We start from the raw sequence: 23,294 nt of genomic DNA on the forward strand, positions 1-23,294 counted from the left end.
ATGTGGATACCGGACTTCCAGAAAATTTTCAAAATGAAAAGAAAATTTTCTGCCCCAGTTTAATAATCTTCTTTATGGCATGCCTTTCCGCCATCAATGCCATTTCCTTTAAGATTCGACTGTGGTGGTTGATTCTGATACTCTTACTGGGGATGACTTTTACCTTTCTCCTTCCCTGCTCTGCGTTCCAAAAAACTTGCTGGGGATGATATTATTTGCTGTGGATGATCCCTTTCTGCTGGGGATATCCCTCTTCTTTTGTGGCACAGCTCGAAAACTGGCATTTCCCTGACCTTTTAGTCTCATATGAATTTCCCAAATCATGCTCATTGCTCTCCTTGATTTGTCCACGGGCCTTGGCCTTGAGGTTTATACCCTTTGATTTTGGCAAGGGTATCCCTCTTGACACTCGTCAATCCTTTTGTCAATTCCCTTTTGCTGGGGATATCTTTCTTGACACTGGCCTCGCGCTTGTTCCTTGCTGACAATACCACTTGGATGTACTAGTCAGATCTCATCTTGCATAATTGGAAAGCTGATGGCATATTTTGAAGTCATTTCTCACTTGTTCTGACCAAACAGACTCTACTGGGGAATTTTTCTATGAAAGGAAAAGATAAAAAGGAACAGAATAAAAGACAAAGGAAAAAGATGACTCTTTAACAAAAGAAACTATAAATAAAAACCTATCAAACGCAAATACTGACTCTAATGGTCATGACATGCATATGTGGCCTATCCTCCGCCGTCAATCGTCTTTCAAGATCTTCCCTTGGCGATTCCCCATCTGATTCCCAATCTTATTCGACTTGTAGTGCCCGAAGGATTTTCACTATCAAGCCTCTCTCATTTTGGTTTTTCTCTCAGCTTTCCTCGCCTTATGGTGTCCGTAAAGATTTCCCCGATAAGACTCTCTCATTTGTATCACTTTCCAGCTGGGGATTTGGTGTGTTGCCGGTATGACTCTCTCTGTTGGGGATTAGAGCCCTTTCTGTTGTGGAATAGAGTGTTATGTTCACCGGTAAGACTCTCATTTGTCTGACTTGGCATTTTTTGAAGACTGATCAGAAGGTCTTTCTTTGGACCGTAATGTGGGTTTTTGGATAGGCTAGAAAGAAAGGGTATTAAAGGCTCAAAAAACAAATCAATTTGGGGTTCAAAATTACAACCTTCGGAACCATATTTGTTTACAACAAGCGCAACCCTTGCCCCAGTTTCTTGCTTGGGGATTTTTTAATTTTTTGTTTCACTATGTTACACTATGCACATTATGCACATTATGCACCCTATGACCGAGCCGTGAAGCGCCTACGTATCCTCCTTGAGGAATCAGGTCAAACGTAGTTCCTAATTCCTCTTTTTTCATTTACCTATTATTTTCTTTTCTTTTCTTTCTTTTTCTCATTTCTCTTTTCTCTTTCGTCGCTTTGTAGTTTTCTTTTCTTTCTTCTCTTTTTTTTTCTTTTCTTTTATTTACCTGCCATGTTTGTGTTTTCTAGTCGTTACTACTGATTCCGAACGAGGGGTATGAAAGAAAAATAAGGCTCAAAAGGGGTAACGAAGGATAAAGTGTTTAGGTAGCAGAACAAAATGTTTTCGTCATTCCAGTCTTCAAAACATGCCAAGTGCAAACAACACAATTAAACAAAGATTTGTAGCCTCTTCTGATGGTGCTAGACTTGACAATTAAATTCACATATTTGTTTTTTTCATTTGTCCTCTCTAAAGCACCGTTTGGCGACACTCTCATTATCATGAACGACCCTCATGTCAATTTGGCGAATCCTGCCTTTAACGGTTTTCTTTAAGTTTTACTTTCCCCAGTTCCACATGACTCGAGGTCCGAATAATCCCAAACCATCCTTATTTCTTTTAAATGTTCTTATCACCTCTCAATGGTTTTATGATTACCTTTTAAGATTAGGCTCAAACTGTGTGCATATGTCATGTCACTAGAATCAGCGCTAAACAAAATGATAAATGAGCTAAACAAAAAGATGACTGGAAATAATAAAAGACCGGATTTTGCATTATACTAATAGTGAAATGGTTTGAATAACAAAACAAACAAAACAACTGGGGTACAACTTTAGACCAAGCCCAAAACAAATCCTAGACAACACTAAACAAACCACTATGATGAAAATGGAAGGATAAGAGGGTTTGACACAAGACCATGTCCAGATTACAACCCTAAATATAATCCAGACAACAGAAATGACAATAAAACAAGCCATCAAAGATCCTCTCCGGCGGACCAAGGAATGGAGCGTCTTTCCAATTGCCAGGCTCGGCATCTTAGCCACTGAATTCGGCATCAACCTTACTGGGATCTCCACCAAAATATAGCACTGAAAACTTTGCCATGCGCGGACCCCCAAGGATCTCAGAAGAATTCTCATACTCCTTTTCAAAACAAATCATATTCGACCTATGCATCTCACTTCGAATAGGCGATGGACTTTGGCTAGTGTCTGTTGCACCCGGATTTTGCACGACAATGTCACCTGCATCAATAAGCTTCTGAATTGCTTCCTTCAGCCTCCAACACTTCTCTGTGTCATGCCCCGGTGCATCTGAGCAATATGCGCACCTTTTAGAAAAATCAAGCTTCTTTGACAGAGGGTTTGGCGCGTTTATATGAATCGGCTTCAACATGTCCAATTGCTTCAACTTTTGGAACAAACCGGCATATGATCCTCCAATAGGGGTGAAAGCCTTTCTTTTTTTCAGCCACCTATCATTCTTGCATGCTTGACAGGGCCGGAAACCTGATCCAGATGGCTTTCGGTAGGCTTGTGAGGGTGGATAGGCATTTTGTGGTGCCGGGTACCTGGAAAGTGAAGTATGGTTTTTAGGGTCACAGGGAGAGAAGTGGTGTTGGGGAGGGGAGAAGCATTGAGAAAACATAGCTGGAGGGCGAGTGATGGAGCTACTCGGGTGGCTGGGCAAGCTATGATAGGCGGTTATATATGGAGAGTGTGGGGGAGCGTCTGGCGTTGTGCTCGGTGTTCGGGTAAGGACAGATTTCAGGAAGCTAGGTGGTGGCGGGGGTGGTGCTATCCGAGCCACCCACGCCCGATACATATCTGCCACATGTTGTCTCAGCATCTTCACTTCTTCTACCAGCCCGTTGTTCCGTTCGACCAGTTGTTGTCGGTCATTGATACCGACCCACTCGGTTCTGAGGTTCTGTGTCATTTTCTTTGCAGGGAGGAGTTACCACAACCAACCACTTTTCTATATATGAACACAGCAAAGGGAAACCATCACGTTAGCGTTAGGGCATTTGACAGATAATCATATATCAGAGATGCAATGCACCTAAGTAGTTAAACCGTTCTATCAGAGATGCGATGCATCCGCGCTTTCCTTTATTTTTCTCTCTCTTGTTTTTCCTTTTTCAGTGGTGGTCGAATCTTATGGAGATTGCCTACGTATCATGACCCCGCATGAATCAGACCTTGCGTAGTTCGGCCAAAATGAAAGGTAACAACAATGAAACATTTTTTCTTTATCAATTTTCATAATAAAACAAACTGGGTTTCAAAGGTTTAATGATGACCTACAAACTCGAAAATCAAACAACTCACATATTCTAATAAAAAAAATTACAGACTCAAAAACAAAAGGCCAGCTCCTTTTCTCCGTTCGACAAATGCAACCAAACAGTTATTTTTGCAAATGTAGCCCCTTCCAAATTTCACATGGGCCGGGGAGGATTATTTTATGACACTTTACAAACTTGTCCGTTCTTTTACGAAAATAGTCTTTCGATAACTGAAAGATACTCTAAGGCTATTTTGGCAAGAACGGTTTAAGACGCGGCCGAAGCTGGCTCGGTTTATTTTTGACTAAAAATTCCAACGGTATTCACCTGACCGCTGACTCTTTGTTTTTTTTTTCAAATTACAATAAAACCTGGTGCTGCAAACACGGCCCTTCAGCGCCTCGGGGACGAAGATTTTTAAGGCTGTGTGGGTCAACTGGACCAAAATCCTAAAAAAATGACCCAAAGTGGTTGTTTATTCAAAGTCAGCCCTCTGGCGTCCCTTTCGGGAACATTCGGCTATGTCTTGACAAAACAGCGTCATCCAACTTCTTTATGATGTATTAAAAAAATGACCCGACTTATTTATGACAAAATTAAAATTTTGACATGTTTTTTTTTTCTTTATTTATTTGTTTTTGGCTATTTTAGCAAAAGGGGAGGTTGGACCCGATGAGGGTTGCCTACGTATCTCACATCCGGTGAGAATCAAACCCGCGTAGTTCGGGAACATGAATAAAGTAAATAAACTAACTTTTTTTATTTTTTTATTTTTGAAGGAAAGACTTACAAAGAAGAAAGGGAGCATTTTTGCAAAGAAGGATTTCTAAAGAAAAAAGATTAAATTTTTTTTTTTTTAATTTCGAAAGAAAAACTTCTAAAGAACAAAGTAAATATTTTTGGAATTTTACTTTTAATGAAAGATATGCTTAAAAAAAATATTTTTGAATTTTAAATTTTCTTTTCAATTAAAAAGACTTTCTAAAGAAATCAATAATGGAAAATAAAGATATATATATATATTTTTTGCAAGACATATTTTTTTTGGAATTTTACTTTGAATTTTCTTGGAAATACAATTACTCTTTGCAATAAATAAAGATATATATTTTTTTTTTTGGAAATAAAGAAAAATACTTTTTGGATTTTTTCTACAAATAATAAAATCACGTTCAACGCACGACTCTTTTAATTTTTATTTTTGGCATTATCATAAATAAATAAATAAAACCATTTTAAAAACAAGACTCTTTTTCATTTCAATTTTTCATGGGAAGACAAACTATTTTCCTTTTCTATTCTTGAAGACAGAACAACGACTCATTTTTTTTTTCTTTTTTTCCTTTGCTTTCACTAAAACAAACTAATAAGACATTTTGTTTTCTCATTTTCTCAAAATTTTGGTAGAGTTTTGACAGTATTTGGGCATTGGTTTTTTTTCAAAAATAAATAATTAATTCCCTAACCGCTATTTCTTTTCCTCAACTGCACAATATTCCTGATATTCAAAAGTCGGTCAACACACAAGTCCGAATCAAATAAATGCACAAGTAGTAGCAAGTAAGATGCATCATGATGGTCATTTTTATTTTTTGGTACACCTGTCCTAGACAGACCCAACCCCTGTGTTGAGCCTCCAAAGTCAAATGCACGTGATGCAAACAAACGTTCCTACTAGGGATCCGGCATGAAGCTGAGTTATTCTAAAATTTGAAGCAGTCACTTACTTGGAGATCTGAAATTTCACCAATTACAGAGAATGAAAGAAAGAGAAAAGAAAAGAAAAAAGAAGAAAATAACAAAATCGACTAGTCGGAAAGGACCCACCGGTAAGGGAAAAGTACCTTGGAGGAGAAGATAAACATTGTATTAAGTAATAAGAAGACTATAAAATAAAAAATAAAAATAGAAAACAAAAGAAAATAAAAACAACATTAGAAAGGGAAAAGTTACGTGGCAATTTATTATTGGTGCGTGAAACATACAACATTCCTTGAATCAAGAATTAGTCGTAAAAAGTGGTATTTATACCATCCTGAACAAATATAGGGGATCCTGCAAAGTTTAGGTCTTATTCTTGAAAAACGGGTCAATTCTAAAGGGGGAATATGTAATTTCCCTAAACAATAGGTACATGTAAATAGTGGTGCAACAACTCAAAATTAGTTCGATGGAGTAGTAATATTTGGAATAGAAGGCATAGGAGGCAAAGTGACCTTAAGGATAGTAGTATTTGAAATTGTTGGCAAAGTAGGGAGAGTTGTGTTTGGCAAAGATGGCAATGATGGCAATGTTGTTGAAATATTTGGCAATTGTGGCAAAGATGGAATACTGGGCAGTGGAATTTGCAATAGGCTACGAGCTGCAAAGCTAAGGCTAATGCTTGAGATTGACAAGGTCATGACCAAGCACAAGACAAAGCCATTCTTGAAAATAGCCATTGTAAAAATGATTGGGAAAGAATGTTTTTTTTAACGGCAAACTGGTCTGGATAACACGGTTATAAAAAAAATACTTGTTTTTCTTGAGGAAAGGAAGTGGAAATTGTTTGTTTGTGTTATGAGGTAGGTTATAATGAGTATTTATAGAGAAAATTATGTTGAAGGATTCAAAAGTTTGGGATGAGATGTGGGTGTGTAGAAGCATGGAAAATTAGGAGTTTGTTCATCTCGTTACCTAATTTCTTTTTTAATTTTGAAGTTTCTCGAGTTAGATTTGTATTACTTGAAATTGAGTATAAGAGTAGGACTTGACCTTATGATCCGTCACTTGATTAGCTTCCCTAAAAAAATGTATAGTCTCGATATTAGCTTGATTCAATACATAATGATCTTGTTCATTATGTAATTACTAGCCTTCCTGTTTAGTAGTATCGAGCAAAAGCAATTCATTTTTTTAGATCCACTACAGATAAGCCTAGGGCAAGTTAGTTGGTCAGTTTGGTCAAGACCCAACTCCAGATCATTGAAAGTGATCGAACATTTAGGTTAATTTGGAAACTAAAATTTTCCATTTCTGTATTTCTTTCTAATGTAACGGGAAAAAAATACAAGAGGTTAAGATTTATACATTAACGGTGTAAGAAATATTTATATATTCAGATCATTTATAAATTCATTACCAATAAATCTCGGATAGAATATTAATTGGAAACATGGTAAAAATAGTAATTTACCTGCTAGCTATTATAATATATTAACTTACAGTAATATTATATACAATCTTTATATCATAAATATATATACCTTAACTATATATCACGAGTTAAGCTGCACTAGATATATATATGTGGACATCGTGGTTTGCGTTCAAGCTTACTTTCCTCGCTAGGTATATTAATAATGTCGAGTGGTTTGGTATATGGGTGGACCTAGGGCGGAAGAGATTTATTCGTACCTCTTTTGCCGGAAAAATTACACTCTATCTATATATATATATATATATATATATATATATATATGAATGTATGTGTGTGAGATTAAAATTGTTTTTTATGTATATATAGTAGTAGATATTGAATTCCTTTAACTTCTTCTAGTGTTTACTTCTTTATAGCTTGGGTCTGCTTAGTAAAAATTTTGCTCCCCGCACTAGTTTGATAATTGTTTGAGAGAAGCAAATGTTTGGTCGCCAGCTTGATCAGTATGAGAAACACTTGGAATACATATGCAATGGCGAAACCAGAAATATTTTTAAGGGTATTCAGACTTGAAAGAAGTAAATAAAATTATCCGACAAAGGGTGTTCAATATATGTTTATACATCTAAAATTAATATTTTACTTATATACACAATGTACGTTTTTATAATATTTCGGCAAAGGGTGGTCAGTTAGGTGGCCTCGCCCCTGTACATGTCACACCTCCTTTTTTCGCCCCCGCAGGGGTGAAGGAGTTATTTCAATTAAAGGACAATCAAAATGTGATTTGTTTATTTGTTTCAGAGTCGCCACTTGGGAGATTTAGGGTTTCCCAAGTCACCAATTTAATCCCGAATCGAGGAAAAGAATGACTCCATATTACAGTCCGCGAACCAAAAATCCGGATAAGAAATTCTGTTAACCCGGGAGAAGGTGTTAGGCATTCCCGAGTTTCGTGGTTCTAGCACGGTCGCTCAACTGTCATATTCGGCTTGATTATCTGATTTAATACATATTGAACCTATGTGCGAATTTTAACTTTTAACCGTTTTTGTCATTATTATTATTTTTATCAAGAATTGCAACATCGTGGAAACACATCTAGAACCACGTCACAATCAATGCACCCGTGGTTGTTGGCATATTTCAACTCTGTTGAGATTTGGATTTGGGTCACATAAATGTGCACCCGAGTTTAAGAAGATTAAATTATTAAAGGCGCGCCTAAAGCGACTAGCGTATCATTTACTTTGGGTAGGGCCGTGAAATTTTGCTAAACGGTCCATCCCAAAGTCTAAGCAATTTTAAAGCAAATATTTACCGAGGGCCCCGCAATTTTGTATTTTTATTCGGCGAGGCTCATCTCATTCTTATTTTTTAAAAGGAATTTGCAACGTCATGGACATGCATCTCGGACCACGTCACAATCAGTGTACCCGTGATTAGAGACACATTTCGACTCCGTTGAGATTTGGATTTGGGGAAGGCGGTGAAATTCACTAAACAGTACATCCCAAATTCTAAGTATTCATTATGATCAATTATTGAGGGCCTCGCAATTTGCATTTTTATTTGGCGAGGCTCGTCTCATTATTTTTTTTAAAAAAGGATAGTCTTAGAATGACTACATTTTCTATTTTTTGTTTTCTCTAAAATAACTGAAGAAAAGGTCCTACTTTATTTACATACTTTCGGGTTATTATAGTTAAGTTTCGAAAGTGAGACGTTTAAAGAGTTTACATGGGCAGCGCATAGAATGTTCTACATACAGACAGTAAAAGAAAGAAAAGACTACATTAAACTACAACTTCAAATCTTTCTCATTTTTGCATTCATGCTTCGAGTAGCTTACAAGATGAACCAGTGTATCAGTTTGTGTAACTGGGTTCGAATGGCAACCTCGACGCGCTGTAACTCGACGAACTCGACTGCGTATGAACTGTTTCGACAACCCCGACCAAAGCTCGAATAAACAAAATGGTGAGGTCTCGTTTTGGTTTTGGACTGAAGGCGACGAAAACAAAAGTGAAGCAGCTGCGATTTGGTTTTAAAACCAGATGCTTGACGAGGCAGCAGTATCGCAGCCAAAGCAGATGCTGGACGGGCTAGGGCAGCAGCAACGCAGCAGAAAGAGCTTGGTTTTGGGAGTAGCAGCGACGACACAGTAGGGTGTTTGGTTGAAGACGATGACAATGAGGTGAAGCAGAAGCAGTCAAGTTAGCTGGAGGTAGCAGCAATGAGCTGGGATGGTTGTAGGCGGAGCTGCTATTCGTGTGGAGGAGATTGAAGCAACAGGGAGCCAGCCATGGCAGCCATGGGAGCCCGAGCTTGAGCTTGACGACGAAGAAAACGAAACAGTGGCAGCGGGGTCGTTCGTGGCTGCTCGTCGACGATGGGTTATTCGATAAAGAAGTAGTAGCCATGGGTCCTGTTGACGTAGCAGAGGCAGTCAGTGGTGAAGACGACGCTGGTCGTCGAGAAAGAAAATCGTCATGGAAGCTCGAGCTTGAGCTTGGCGACGAAGAAGACGAAGCAATGGCAGCGGGGTCGTTCGTGTGGCTATGGAGGTTCGACGATGGGGGGGGGGGGGGGAAGCTGGACGATGGAGGGGTTGTGCATGTGTGTGAAGGTGAGCAGCCATGGTTGGCTAGGGCTTTTTGTGGTGTTTGGGATGGTGAAGGAGAAGAGAGAAAGAGAGGGGGCGGATGGGATTTTTAGGGTTTTTTTGTTTTGTTTTTGGTGAAATATAAGATAGGGAGATGGGGTGTTGGGTATTTGGGTTATGGACTGGGTCGACCCGGTTTGAAGTAGACCGGGTCATGGGGAAGGTTGGGTATTTTTTGGGCTTGTGGCTTGAATTTGAAGAAGAGCCCAATTCCGATTTTCTTTATATTTTTGCTCTCTTTTCTTCTTTTATTTTTCTAAAACTAAATTCTAAAAATCCTTAAATTATTATATAGAACTAAATTAATTTATAAAAGTGCAAATTATCTCCCAATAACAATTAACACATAATTAAGTAATAATTAAGCATAAAATTGTACAATTGGACAATAAATGCTAAAAATGCAAAATATGCCTATTTTTATAATTTTCATTTTTGTAAAACAAACTTAATTACTAACAATTGTAAACTTAAATCCTAAACGCAAATGCGACGTATTTTTTATATTTTTTTATTAATTTATAAAATAAATATGCACAGACAAATACAAATAATTATCCAAAATGTCACAAAAATTCTCAAAATTGCACACCAAGGAAAATCGTTTTCTTTTGAATTTTTTGGGAGTAATTCTTTCATAAGGCAAAAATCACCTGCTTATAGCTGCCCCTCTTTGCCTGAAGACACGAAGGGTTTTCGTGCAAAGATAAAGTGAGCGATTTTTTCCTATCCAAGTACTCCGTGCGAAGCATTTTTTGAAAAAGATTTAACCGAACCTTGCTTCAAAGGTTTCCTACATATCCCTGGCTAAAGGGGAATCGGGTTAATGTAGTTCGGGAAGTTTTGGTAGCTGGGACTACCATGGGACTGCAATGTTGTTGCTGTTGCATGCTGTTATCACTGCTTACCGATCTCCTTGTTACACCGTGCTTAAAAGAAAACAAAAAGCTAGGCTAGACTACGGATCATAAGATCTCATCTATCTTCAACTTGTTCTTGTTGCCTTGCTTTCTTGTCGGCTTGTGTTTCTTCTGGTGCTTTTCTTCCGAGAACTTGGGGATGACACTGGCCTTTTGCTTTTCTGAATACCCGTTTTCATCATTTTGTTCGGTCCGCTGGGGATATGGCTTCCTTCATTAAGCTTTTCGGTGGTTTCTCTGGGGATACGGCTTTTTTCATCAGATTTGTTATGCTGGGCATAATTTAATGTTCACAGGCCGCTTCTTTCAAGACGCGTCTTTTCTTCTTTTTGACTCATGCGCTTGAATTTGTGATGGGACCTCTTGTTGCAACCTTCTGCTTTCCGGTGCTGGGGATTTTTATTGTTTCCTGCTGAGGATTCCTGTTGTAACCTTCTGCCTTCCGGTGGGTTACTGATTTCAAGATCTGAAGTATAAGACTAAAAAGTATTCCTCTCATTATACATGTGGGCGCCTGAATGCAAAAATATGAAATGTATTCCCTCGTTATACTGGTGGGCGACCTAGGACATGAAATGAAAATAGAAACGTATGCCCGCATTATACTGGTGGGCGACCTAGAACATGAAATGAAAACAGAAACGTATGCCCGCATTATACTGGTGGGCGGCCTAGAAATGAAAAAACAGAAATGTATGCCCGCATTATACTGGTGGGCGACCTAGAACATGAAATGAAAATAGAAACGTATGCCCGCATTATACTGGTGCGCGACCTAGGACATAAAATGAAAAAACTAGAAAGTATTCCTCTCGTTATACAGGTGGGCGCCTGATTTCAACAACTTTGAAAATAAAATGCCATTCTTTTCTTTAGGCTGGCAAGATTTAAACAACTTTGAAAATAAAACGCCTTTCCTCTCTTCAAGCGGGCTCCTGACTTCAACAAACTTTGAAAATAAAATGTCATTCCTTTCTTTAGGTTGGCGAGATTTAAACAACTTTAAAAATAAAACGCCTTTCCTCTCTTCAGGCGGGCTCCTGACTTCAACAAACAACTTTGAAAATAAAATGTCATTCCTTTCTTTAGGTTGGCGAGATTTAAACAACTTTAAAAATAAAACGTCTTTCCGTTCTTCAGGGGGGCTCCTGACCTCGACAACAATAGAACATTGATAATCTTAAGAAAACTAAAACAAATGACTCCCTTTTTTTTCAAACTTCTTCTTCTTTTCAAATTATCCTAGGAGAAAATTCCATCGGACCAAGATTTTGACTCTAGGAGATAAATCGTCAAACTAGGTCCATTTTGTTGTGATCTTAGGAGAAAGATTCATCGGACTAAGAATTTGTTATATTATCTTGGGAGGAAACTTCCATCGGACCAAGATTTTGATTCTAGGAGATAAATCGTCAAACTAGGTCCATTTTGTTGTGATCTTAGGAAAAAGATTCATCGGACTAAGATTTGATATCTTAGGAGAAAATTTCATCGGACTAAAATTTCTATCTTAGGAGAAAAATTCATCGGACTAAGATTTGATATCTTAGGAGAAAGATTCATCGGACTAAGATTTGATGTCTTAGGAGAAAATTTCATCGGACTAAAATTTCTATCTTAGGAGAAAAATTCATCGGACTAAGATTTGATATCTTAGGAGAAAATTTCATCGGACTAAGATTTGATATCTTATCTTGGGAGAAAAAAAAATTCCATCGGACCAAGATTGTGACTCTAGGAGATAAATCGTCAAACTAGGTCCATTTTGTTGTGATCTTAGGAGAAAGATTCATCGGACTAAGTTTTCTATCTTAGGAGAAAAATTCATTGGACTAAGATTTGATATCTTAGGAGAAAGATTCATCGGACTAAGATTTGATGTCTTAGGAGAAAATTTCATCGGACTAAAATTTCTATCTTAGGAGAAAAATTCATCGGACTAAGATTTGATATCTTAGGAGAAAATTTCATCGGACTAAGATTTGATATCTTATCTTGGGAGAAAAAAATTCCATCGGACCAAGATTGTGACTCTAGGAGATAAATCGTCAAACTAGGTCCATTTTGTTGTGATCTTAGGAGAAAGATTCATCGGACTAAGTTTTCTATCTTAGGAGAAAAATTCATCGGACTAAGATTTGATATCTTAGGAGAAAAATTCATCGGACTAAGATTTGATATCTTAGGAGAAAGATTCATCGGACTAAGATTTGATGTCTTAGGAGAAAATTTCATCGGACTAAAATTTCTATCTTAGGAGAAAAATTCATCGGACTAAGATTTGATATCTTATCTTGGGAGAAAAAAATTTAATCGGACCAAGATTGTGACTCTAGGAGATAAATCGTCAAACTAGGTCCATTTTGTTGTGATCTTAGGAGAAAGATTCATCGGACTAAGTTTTCTATCTTAGGAGAAAAATTCATCGGACTAAGATTTGATATCTTAGGAGAAAAATTCATCGGACTAAGATTTGATATCTTAGGAGAAAATTTCATCGGACTAAGATTGTATCGGGAGGGAAATTCATCAGATTAGGACTTTTTATCCTAGGAGGAAAATGTAAAGATCAATGATTTGAGAAACTTACCTTTGTAATTTCATCTTTTCTTTTCTTTTTCCTTTGCGCTGCTTTGTTCCTGTTTCAACTCTCAAGCAAAGAAAAATTTATCAGTTTTAAAATGGTGTCCGATCTGTAGCCTTGTTGGGGATGGCTTCCTCCTTTAAAAGCTGGTGTTGTCTTCCCACGAGACTACTGGGGATAATGATGTTGGGGAATTACATACTTGTTTGCTGGGGATAATACCACTGGGGGAGTCTCCTTTCTTCCCCTCCTTCAAATTTTTTTTTTTATTTTTTTTTTATTTTCTCTCAACACTGCTGAGGATAAAAGTGTTATCTTCTTGGGATAACGTTGTTGAGGATAACGCTGCTGGGGATGATAATGGCTTTTGCTTTTTCTAAACACCAGTTTCATCTCTTTGGTTCTGTCCGCTGGGGATAAAACTCCTTTTATTAAAACTCGTTATTTTCTTTCTTTCAACACTGCTGGGGATAACACCGGTTCAAAAACCCACTTCCCTTAAGACTGGTGTTATCTTTCTTCTTCCCCATGTGGATACCGGACTTCCAGAAAATTTTCAAAATGAAAAGAAAATTTTCTGCCCCAGTTTGATAATCTTCTTTATGGCATGCCTTTCCGCCATCAATGTCATTTCCTTTAAGATTCGACTGTGGTGGTTGATTGTGATACTTCTACTGGGGATGGCTTTTCCCTTTCTCCTTCCCTGCTCTGCATTCCAAAAAACTTGCTGGGGATGATATTATTTGCTGGGGATGATCCCTTTCTGCTGGGGATATCCCTCTTCTTTTGTGGCACAGCTCGAAAACTGGCATTTCCCTGACCTTTTAGTCTCATATGAATTTCCCAAATCATGCTCATTGCTCTCCTTGATTTGTCCACGGGCCTTGGCCTTGAGGTTTATACCCTTTGATTTTGGCAAGGGTATCCCTCTTGACACTCGTTAATCCTTTTGTCAATTCCTTTTTGCTGGGGATATCTTTCTTGACACTGGCCCCGCGCTTGTTCCTTGCTGACTATACCACTTGGATGTACTAGTCAGATCTCATCTTGCATAATTGGAAAGCTGATGGCATATTTTGAAGTCATTTCTCACTTGTTCTGACCAAACAGACTCTACTGGGGAATTTTTCTATGAAAGGAAAAAGATAAAAAGGAACAGAATAAAAGACAAAGGAAAAAGATGACTCTTTAACAAAAGAAACTATAAATAAAAACCTATCAAACGCAAATACTGACTCTAATGGTCATGACATGCATATGTGGCCTATCCTCCGCCGTCAATCGTCTTTCAAGATCTTCCCTTGGCGATTCCCCATCTGATTCCCAATCTTATTCGACATGTAGTGCCCGAAGGGTTTTCACTATCAAGCCTCTCTCATTTTGGTTTTTCTCTCAGCTTTCCTCGCCTTATGGTGTCCGTAAAGATTTTCACCGATAAGACTCTCTCATTTGTATCACTTTCCAGCAGGGGATTTGGAGTGTTGCCGGTATGACTCTCTCTGCTGGGGATTAGAGTCCTTTCTGTTGTGGAATAGAGTGTTATGTTCATCGGTAAGACTCTCATTTGTCTGACTTGGCATTTTTTGAAGACTGATCAGAAGGTCTTTCTTTGGACTGTAATGTGGGTTTTTGGATAGGCTAGAAAGAAAGGGTATTAAAGGCTCAAAAAACAAATCAATTTGGGGTTCAAAATTACAACCTTTGGAACCATATTTGTTTACAACAAGCGCAACCCTTGTCCTAGTTTCTTGCTTAGGGATTTTTTAATTTTTTGTTACACTATGTTACACTATGCACACTATGCACATTATGCACCCTATGACCGAGCCGTGAAGCGCCTACGTATCTTCCTTGAGGAATCAGGTCAAACGTAGTTCCCAATTCCTCTTTTTTCATTTACCTATTATTTTCTTTTCTTTTCTTTCTTTTTATCATTTCTCTTTTCTCTTTCGTCGTTTTGTAGTTTTCTTTTCTTTCTTCTCTTTTTTTTTCTTTTCTTTTATTTACCTGCCATGTTTGTGTTTTCTAGTCGTTACTACTGATTCCGAACGAGGGGTATGAAATAAAAATAAGGCTCAAAAGGGGTAACGAAGGATAAAGTGTTTAGGTAGCAGAACAAAATGCCTTCGTCATTCCAGTCTTCAAAACATGCCAAGTGCAAACAACACAATTAAACAAAGATTTGTAGCCTCTTCTGATGGTGCTAGACTTGACAATTATATTTACACATTTGCTTTTTTCATTTGTCCTCTCTAAAGCACCGTTTGGCGACACTCTCATTATCATGAACGACCCTCATGTCAATTTGGCGAATCCTGCCTTTAACGGCTTTCTTTATGTTTTACTTGCCCCAGTTCCACATGACTCGAGCTCCGAATAATCCCAAACCGTCCTTATTTCATTTAAATGTTCTGATCACCTCTCAATGGTTTTATGATTACCTTTTAAGATTAGGCCCAAACTGTGTGTGCATGTCATGTCACTAGAATCAGCGCTGAACAAAATGATAAAAGAGCTAAACAAAAACATGGCTGGAAATAATAAAAGACCGGATTTTGCATTATACTAATAGTGAAATGGTTTGAATAACAAAACAAACAAAATAACTGGGGTACAACTTTAGACCAAGCCCAAAACAAATCCTAGACAACACTAAACAAACATTATGATGAAAATGGAAGGATAAGAGGGTTTGACACAAGACCATGTCCGAATTACAACCCTAAAAATAATCCAGACAACAGAAATGACAACAAAACAAGCCATCAAAGATCCTCTCCGGCGGACCAAGGAATGGAGCGCCTTTCCAATTTCCAGGCTCGGCATCTTAGCCACTGAATTCGGCATCAACTTTACTGGGATCTCCACCAAAATATAGCACAGAAAACTTTGCCATGCGCGGACCCCCAAGGATCTCAGAAGAATTCTCATACTCCTTTTCAAAACAAATCATATTCGACCTATGCATCTCACTTCGAATAGGCGATGGACTTTGGCTAGTGTCTGTTGCATCCGGATTTTGTACGACAATGTCACCTGCATCAATAAGCTTCTGAATTGCTTCCTTTAGCCTCCAACACTTCTCTATGTCATGCCCCGGTGTATCTGAGCAATATGCGCACCTTTTAGAAAAATCAAGCTTCTTTGACAGAGGGTTTGGCGCGTTTATATGAATCGGCTTCAACATGTCCAATTGCTTCAACTTTTGGAACAAACCGGCATATGATCCTCCAATAGGGGTGAAAGCCTTTCTTTTTTTCAGCCACCTATCATTCTTGCATGCTTGACAGGGCCGGAAACCTGATCCAGATGGCTTTCGGTAGGCTTGTGAGGGTGGATAGGCATTTTGTGGAGCCGGGTACCTGGAAAGTGAAGTATGATTTTTAGGGTCACGGGGAGAGAAGTTGTGTTGGGGAGGGGAGAAGCATTGAGAAAACATAGCTGGAGGGCGAGTGATAGAGCTACTCGGGTGGCTGGGCAAGCTATGATAGGCGGTTATATATGGAGAGTGTGGGGGAGCGTCTGGCCTTGTGCTCGGTGTTCGGGTAAGGACAGATTTCAGGAAGCTAGGTGGTGGAGGGGGTGGTGCTATCTGAGCCACCCACGCCCGATACATATCTGCCACATGTTGTCTCAGCATCTTCACTTCTTCTACCAGCCCGTTGTTCCGTTCGACCAGTTGTTGTCGGTCATTGGTACCGACCCACTCAGTTCTGAGGTTCTGTGTCATTTGCTTTGCAGGGAGGAGTTACCACAACCAACCACTTTTCTATATATGAACACAGCAAAGGGAAACCATCACGTTAGTGTTAGGGCATTTGACAGATAATCATATATCAGAGATGCAATGCACCTAAGCAGTTAAGCCGTTCTATCAGAGATGTGATGCATCCGCGCTTTCCTTTATTTTTCTCTCTCTTGTTTTTCCTTTTTCAGTGGTGGTCGAATCTACGTATCATGACCCCGCATGAATCAGACCTTGCGTAGTTCGGCCAAAATGAAAGGTAACAACAATGAAACATTTTTTCTTTATCAATTTTCATAATAAAACAAACTGGGTTTCAAAGGTTTAAAGATGACCTACAAACTCGAAAATCAAACAACCCACATATTCTAATCAAAAGAATTACAGACTCTAAAACAAAAGGCCAGCTCCCTTTCTCCGTTCGACAAATGCAACCAAACGGTTATTTTTGCAAATGTAGCCCTTTCCAAATTTCACATGGATTTTGAGGCCGGGGAGGATTACTTTATGACACTTTACAAACTTTTTCGTTCTTTTACGAAAATAGCCTTTCGATAACTGAAAGATACTCTAAGGCTATTTTGGCAAGAACGGTTTAAGACACGGCCGAAGCTGGCTCGGTTTATTTTTGACTAAAAATCCCAACGGTATTCACCTGACCGCTGACTCTTTGTTTTTTTTTCAAATTACAATAAAACCTGGTGTTGCAAACACGGTCCTTCAGCGCCTCGGGGACGAAGATTTTTAAGGCTGTGTGGGTCAACTGGACCAAAATCCTAAAAAAATAACCCAAAGTGGCTGTTTATACAAAGTCAGCCCTCCGGTGTCCCTTTCGGGAACATTCGGCTACATCTTGACAAAACAGCGTCATCCAACTTCTTTATGATGAAATATATATATTGCTATTTTTTGCAAAAAGGGAGGTGGGACATCACCCGACTTATTTATCACAAAATTAAAATTTTGACATGTTTTTTTTTCTTTATTTATTTGTTTTTGGATATTTTAGCAAAAGGGGAGGTTGGACCCGATGAGGGTTGCCTACGTATCTCACATCCGGTGAGAATCAAACCTGCATAGTTCGGGAACATGAATAAAGTAAATAAACTAACTTTTTTATTTTTTTATTTTTGAAGGAAAGACTTACAAAGAAGAAAGGGAGCATTTTTGCAAAGAAAGATTTCTAAAGAAAAAAGATTAAATTTTTTTTTTTTTGAATTTCGAAAGAAAAACTTCTAAAGAAGAAAGAAAATATTTTTGGAATTTTACTTTTAATGAAAGATATGCTTACAAAAAATATTTTTGAATTTTAAATTTTCTTTTCAATTAAAAAGACTTTCTAAAGAAATCAATAATGGAAAATAAAGATATATATAATTTTTTGCAAGACATATTTTTTTTGGAATTTTACTTTGAATTTTCTTTATATATATATATAGCAAGACATATTTTTTTTGGAATTTTACTTTGAATTTTCTTGGAAAGACAATTACTCTTTGCAACAAATAAAGATATATATTATTTTTTTTTGGAAATAAAGAAAAATACTTTTTGGATTTTTGCTACAAATAATAAAACCACGTTCAACGCACGACTCTTTTAATTTTTATTTTTGGCATTTTCATAAATAAATAAATAAAAACATTTTAAAAACAAGACTCTTTTTCATTTTCATTTTTCATGGGAAGACAAACTATTTTCCCTTTCTATTTTTGAAGACAGAACAACGACTCATTTTTTTTTCTATTTTTCCTTTGCTTTCACTAAAACATACTAATAAGACATTTTTTTTTCTCATTTTCTCAAAATTTTGGCAGAGTTTTGACAGTATTTGGGCATTGGTTTTTTTTCAAAAATAAATAATTAATTCCCTAACCGCTATTTCTTTTCCTCAACTGCACAATATTCCTGATATTCAAAAGCCGGTCAACACACAAGTCCGAATCAAATAAATGCACAAGTAGTAGCAAGTAAGATGCATCAGGATGGTCATTTTTATTTTTTGGTACACCTGTCCTAGACAGACTCAACCCCTGTGTTGAGCCTCCAAAGTCAAATGCACGTGATGCAAACAAACGTTCCTACTAGGGATCCGGCATGAAGCTGAGTTATTCTAAAATTTGAAGCAGTCACTTACTTGGAGATCTGAAATTTCACCAATTGCAGAGAATGAAAAGAAGGAGAAAAGAAAAGAAAAAAGAAGAAAATAACAAAATCGATTAGTCAGAAAGGACCCATCGGAAAGGGAAAATTACCTTGGAGGAGAAGATAAACATTGTATTAAGTAATAAGAAGACTATAAAATAAAAAATAAAAATAGAAAACAAAAGAAAATAAAAACAACATTAGAAAGGGAAAAGTTACGTGGGAATTTATTATTGGTGCGTGAAACATACAACATTCCTTGAATCTAGAATTAGTCGTAAAAAGTGATATTTATATCATCCTGAACAAAAATAGGGGATCCTGCAAAGTTTAGGTCTTATTCTTGAAAAACAGGTCAATTCTAAAGGGGGAATATGTAATTTCCCTAAACAATAGGTACATGTAAATAGTGGTGCAACAACTCAAAATTAGTTCGATGGAGTAGTAATATTTGGAATAGAAGGCATAGGAGGCAAAGTGACCTTAAGGATAGTAGTATTTGAAATTGTTGGCAAAGTAGGGAGAGTTGTGTTTGGCAAAGATGGCAATGATGGCAATGTTGTTGAAATATTTGGCAATTGTGGCAAAGATGGAATACTGGGCAGTGAAATTTGCAATAGGCTACGAGCTGCAAAGCTAAGGCTAATGCTTGAGATTGACAAGGTCATGACCAAGCACAAGACAAAGCCATTCTTGAAAATAGCCATTGTAAAAATGATTGGGAAAGAATATTTTTTTTTTAACGGCAAACTGGTCTGGATAACACGGTTATAAAAAAAATACTTGTTTTTCTTGAGGAAAGGAAGTGGAAATTGTTTGTTTGTGTTATGAGGTAGGTTATAATGAGTATTTATAGAGAAAATTATGTTGAAGGATTCAAAAGTTTGGGATGAGATGTGGGTGTGTAGAAGCATGGAAAATTAGGAGTTTGTTCATCTCGTTACCTAATTTCTTTTTTAATTTTGAAGTTTCTCGAGTTAGCTTTGTATTAATTGAAATTGAGTATAAGAGGAGGACTTGACCTTATGATCCGTCACTTGATTAGCTTCCCTAAAAAAATGTATAGTCTCGATATTAGCTTGATTCAATACATAATGATCTTGTTCATTATGTAATTACTAGCCTTCATGTTTAGTAGTATCGAGCAAAAGCAATTCATTTTTTTTAGATCCACTACAGATAAGCCTAGGGCAAGTTAGTTGGTCAGTTTGGTCAAGACCCAACTTCAGATCATTGAAAGTGATCGAACATTTAGGTTAATTTGGAAACTAAAATTTTCCATTTCTGTATTTCTTTCTAATGTAACGGGAAAAAAATACAAGAGGTTAAGATTTATACATTAACGGTGTAAGAAATATTTATACATTCAGGTCATTTATAAATTCATTACCAATAAATCTCGAATAGAATATTAATTGGAAACATGGTAAAAATAGTAATTTACCTGCTAGCTATTATAATATATTAACTTACAGTAATATTATATACAATCTTTATATCATAAATATATATACCTTAACTATATATCACGAGTTAAGCTGCACTAGATATATATATGTGGACATCGTGGTTTGCGTTCAAGCTTACTTTCCTCGCTAGGTATATTAATAATGTCGAGTGGTTTGGTATATGGGTGGAGCTAGGGCGGAAGAGATTTATTCGTACCTCTTTTGCCGGAAAAATTACACTATATATATATATATATATATATATATATATATATATATATATATATATATATATATATATATATATATATTAATATATGTATGTGTGTGAGATTAAAATTGTTTTTTATGTATATATAGTAGTAGATATTGAATTCCTTTAACTTCTTCTAGTGTTTACTTCTTTATATTTTGGGTCTGCTTAGTAAAAATTTTGCTCCCCGCACTAGTTTGATAATTGTTTGAGAGAAGCAAATGTTTGGTCGCCAGCTTGATCAGTATGAGAAACACTTGGAATACATATGCAATGGCGAAACCAGAAATATTTTTAAGGGTATTCAGACTTGAAAGAAGTAAATAAAATTTTTCCGACAAAGGGTGTTCAATATATGTTTTTACATCTAAAATCAATATTTTACTTATATACACAATGTACGTTTTTATAATATTTCGGCAAAGGGTGGTCAGCCTCGCCCCTGTACACATGCATCAAAACCCTTGAATCCCTTTTACCCACCTCCATCTAACTAATTAACCTTGCAACACGGATCTACTATTTAAACTTAAAGGCGAGCTCAAAATCCTCTCTTCTTTAATAATTGATCATACAGGTTTTAAACTTAATATTGTATGTTGCTTTTCAGCGTTTTCCACATAGTACTATATATTGATGATTCATACGCTAAAAATAATGAGTCCAATTAGTCGAACCTACTCTTAATATTATAGATCCGCCTCTCGTTGAAACTACCTATGTCATATGCCTTGTTTCATATCTTTCACCTTTTGTATGGAGGTAAGACTATATCCCCCTCCTTGTAATTTTCTGATCAATAAAAGCATGCACCATGCAGTGGGACGTCAATTTTTTTTTTAAAATCTAATTATGGCCTGTAGAATTGTTTGTTATAATATGATTTGTTTGTTCGAGCTTGAGGAAATTATGGGAACATTTATGGAGGAAAATTAGGGTCGGATGGAGAGAATAAAATACTGATATATATTTATTGCATATTTGCTACTGTATCATTTCCAGTACACATGCATGCAACTGCATTACGCTAAAAGCTAGAAATCAAGAAACGTAGTTTTATTTGGACTTATTACAAAAGCAGATTGACTCAGAAGTTGTTTAGGTTATTCATTTATGGGCGATTGGCTTCTTTTTGCATGTAGGCCAGAGCTTCTTGAGCAGTAGAGCAACACCTGCAGCCTCCTCCTCTCCCATATCCGCCGCAACACCCGTATCTGCATCCTCCGCCATGGCCACCACCTCCATGACCACCACCACCATGTCCACCGCCACCATAACCGCCACCGCCATGACCACCGCCACCATGACCACCACCTCCATAACCGCCATGGCCACCACCGCCTCCATAACCGCCATGACCACCACCACCATAACCACCTTGGCTTTGTTTTGCAGCATCTAATTGAACAGTTGCCTGGCCTTCATTTGCTGCTACATACATACAACATAATGTATTTCTCAGTGCATGGAACTAATATTGCTGAGTAATTTACTTAGTACTCCTTCGCGTTTTATTCTATATGGTTAGCTTTAAAACAAGAGTAAAGTTTGACATGTATCAAAAATATTCTTAGTTGTGATTTCAAATATGTTATAACATTCTTATAATTAAAAGAGTATGTCATTAAGAAAGAGTATGTCGTTAAAAATAAAATGAAAAATCCAACGTCAAAGAGTTTTCAAAAATAAAAAGATACTATTCTCCTTAAAAGAAAAATGACATTGTACAGCTGTGTAAAAATAATAACCGAAAAATTATATAAAATTTGTATATATATACATTATGTATGTTATATATAAAAATTATATAAATATTATACACTTTTTTTACTACCAAATATAAATAGTTTCTGGCGCAGGCTAAAAGTGATAATTCGCACTCCTAAAACAGGTCATATAAAGTACTCCTATCTTTTATATCTTATCATTGCGTGAAAGATTAGTTCAGAATATAACATCAAGACGGATGAAAAAGAGAACTAATTCCTAAACTAAACTATATTTAAGTAAGTGAAGAAATCAATAGTGTATATGTTTAAGCAAAAATAGAAATACTACTGTCTAAATCTGACCTAAATCATTAGAAGTACAGTAAACATTAGTACCTTTTTTCTCATGTTGAGATTTCTCATCAACTGCTAAAGTTGAAGCAAGAAAAAGAGATGCACATAAAAGTGATAGCAAAATTAGGGTATTATTGAGCTTCATATTCTTGGAACTTCTTTTACTATCCAACAAGAAAGACTTTTGAGAGTAGAATGAAACTTTCTTTCAATTGAGCCTTAATTTATACTGCAAAAATTCCCACTACAAGATGTAAACTCTGACTAGGCTCCATAATTTTAGATGGTTTTTCCATTGGATGACGAAATGAAGAAGAAAATTTGCTACTACAAGCTGAGAAGGAAGCAGAGTAAGCTTAGCTAAGCTACGTGGAAGATGTGAAGGCTATACATATGGAAATTGAGGTAATGCTGCTTAGAAGGAAACATTTGTCACTATCTTCATATAGTCAATCTTGGTGTCTTGGTTTGTTTTGTTAATCATTGTCTCTCATTTTCAACATCCTGAGATAAGCAGAGAAGTGGTGCAAGTCAAAAATTCTGACAAATTGATCTTAAGACTCCTATGTTTCAGCAACAACCCCAATATAATTCTGCAGGTAAGGTTGGAGAGAGTAGTGTGTACGCAAACCTTATCCCTATCTTGAGGGTAGAGAAGTTGTTTATGATAGACCCCCGACTAAAAAATTGAAAAAAAAATAGTAGCAACAAGCAGCAGCAACAACAAGATAATAAGAAAACAAGCAGAATGATCAACATGTAATAGAGAAAGACTCATATGT

The 23,294-nt window shown here is 36.8% G+C and overlaps 1 protein-coding gene across 2 annotated transcripts; it reads right to left on the minus strand.

Moving 5' to 3' along the window:
* Positions 1-21,394: 21,394 nt before the first annotated feature.
* LOC107798551 (uncharacterized) lies at positions 21,395-22,741 on the minus strand. 2 transcript variants are annotated; one of them, XM_016621574.2, is made up of 2 exons: positions 22,555-22,741; positions 21,395-21,877 (listed from the first exon to the last, which is right to left on the minus strand). In XM_016621574.2, exons 1-2 carry the CDS (start codon positions 22,655-22,657, stop codon positions 21,561-21,563), a joined length of 420 nt encoding a protein of 139 aa, XP_016477060.1. In that variant the 5' UTR covers positions 22,658-22,741; the 3' UTR covers positions 21,395-21,560. The 2 variants fall into 2 exon arrangements, with proteins under 2 accessions (XP_016477060.1, XP_016477053.1); XM_016621567.2 differs by having other exon boundaries at positions 21,395-21,880; positions 22,555-22,734.
* Between the last annotated feature and the right edge of the window lie 553 nt (positions 22,742-23,294).

This window comes from Nicotiana tabacum, chromosome 11, assembly GCF_000715075.1.
Source record: "Nicotiana tabacum cultivar K326 chromosome 11, ASM71507v2, whole genome shotgun sequence".
NCBI lineage: Eukaryota > Viridiplantae > Streptophyta > Magnoliopsida > Solanales > Solanaceae > Nicotiana > Nicotiana tabacum.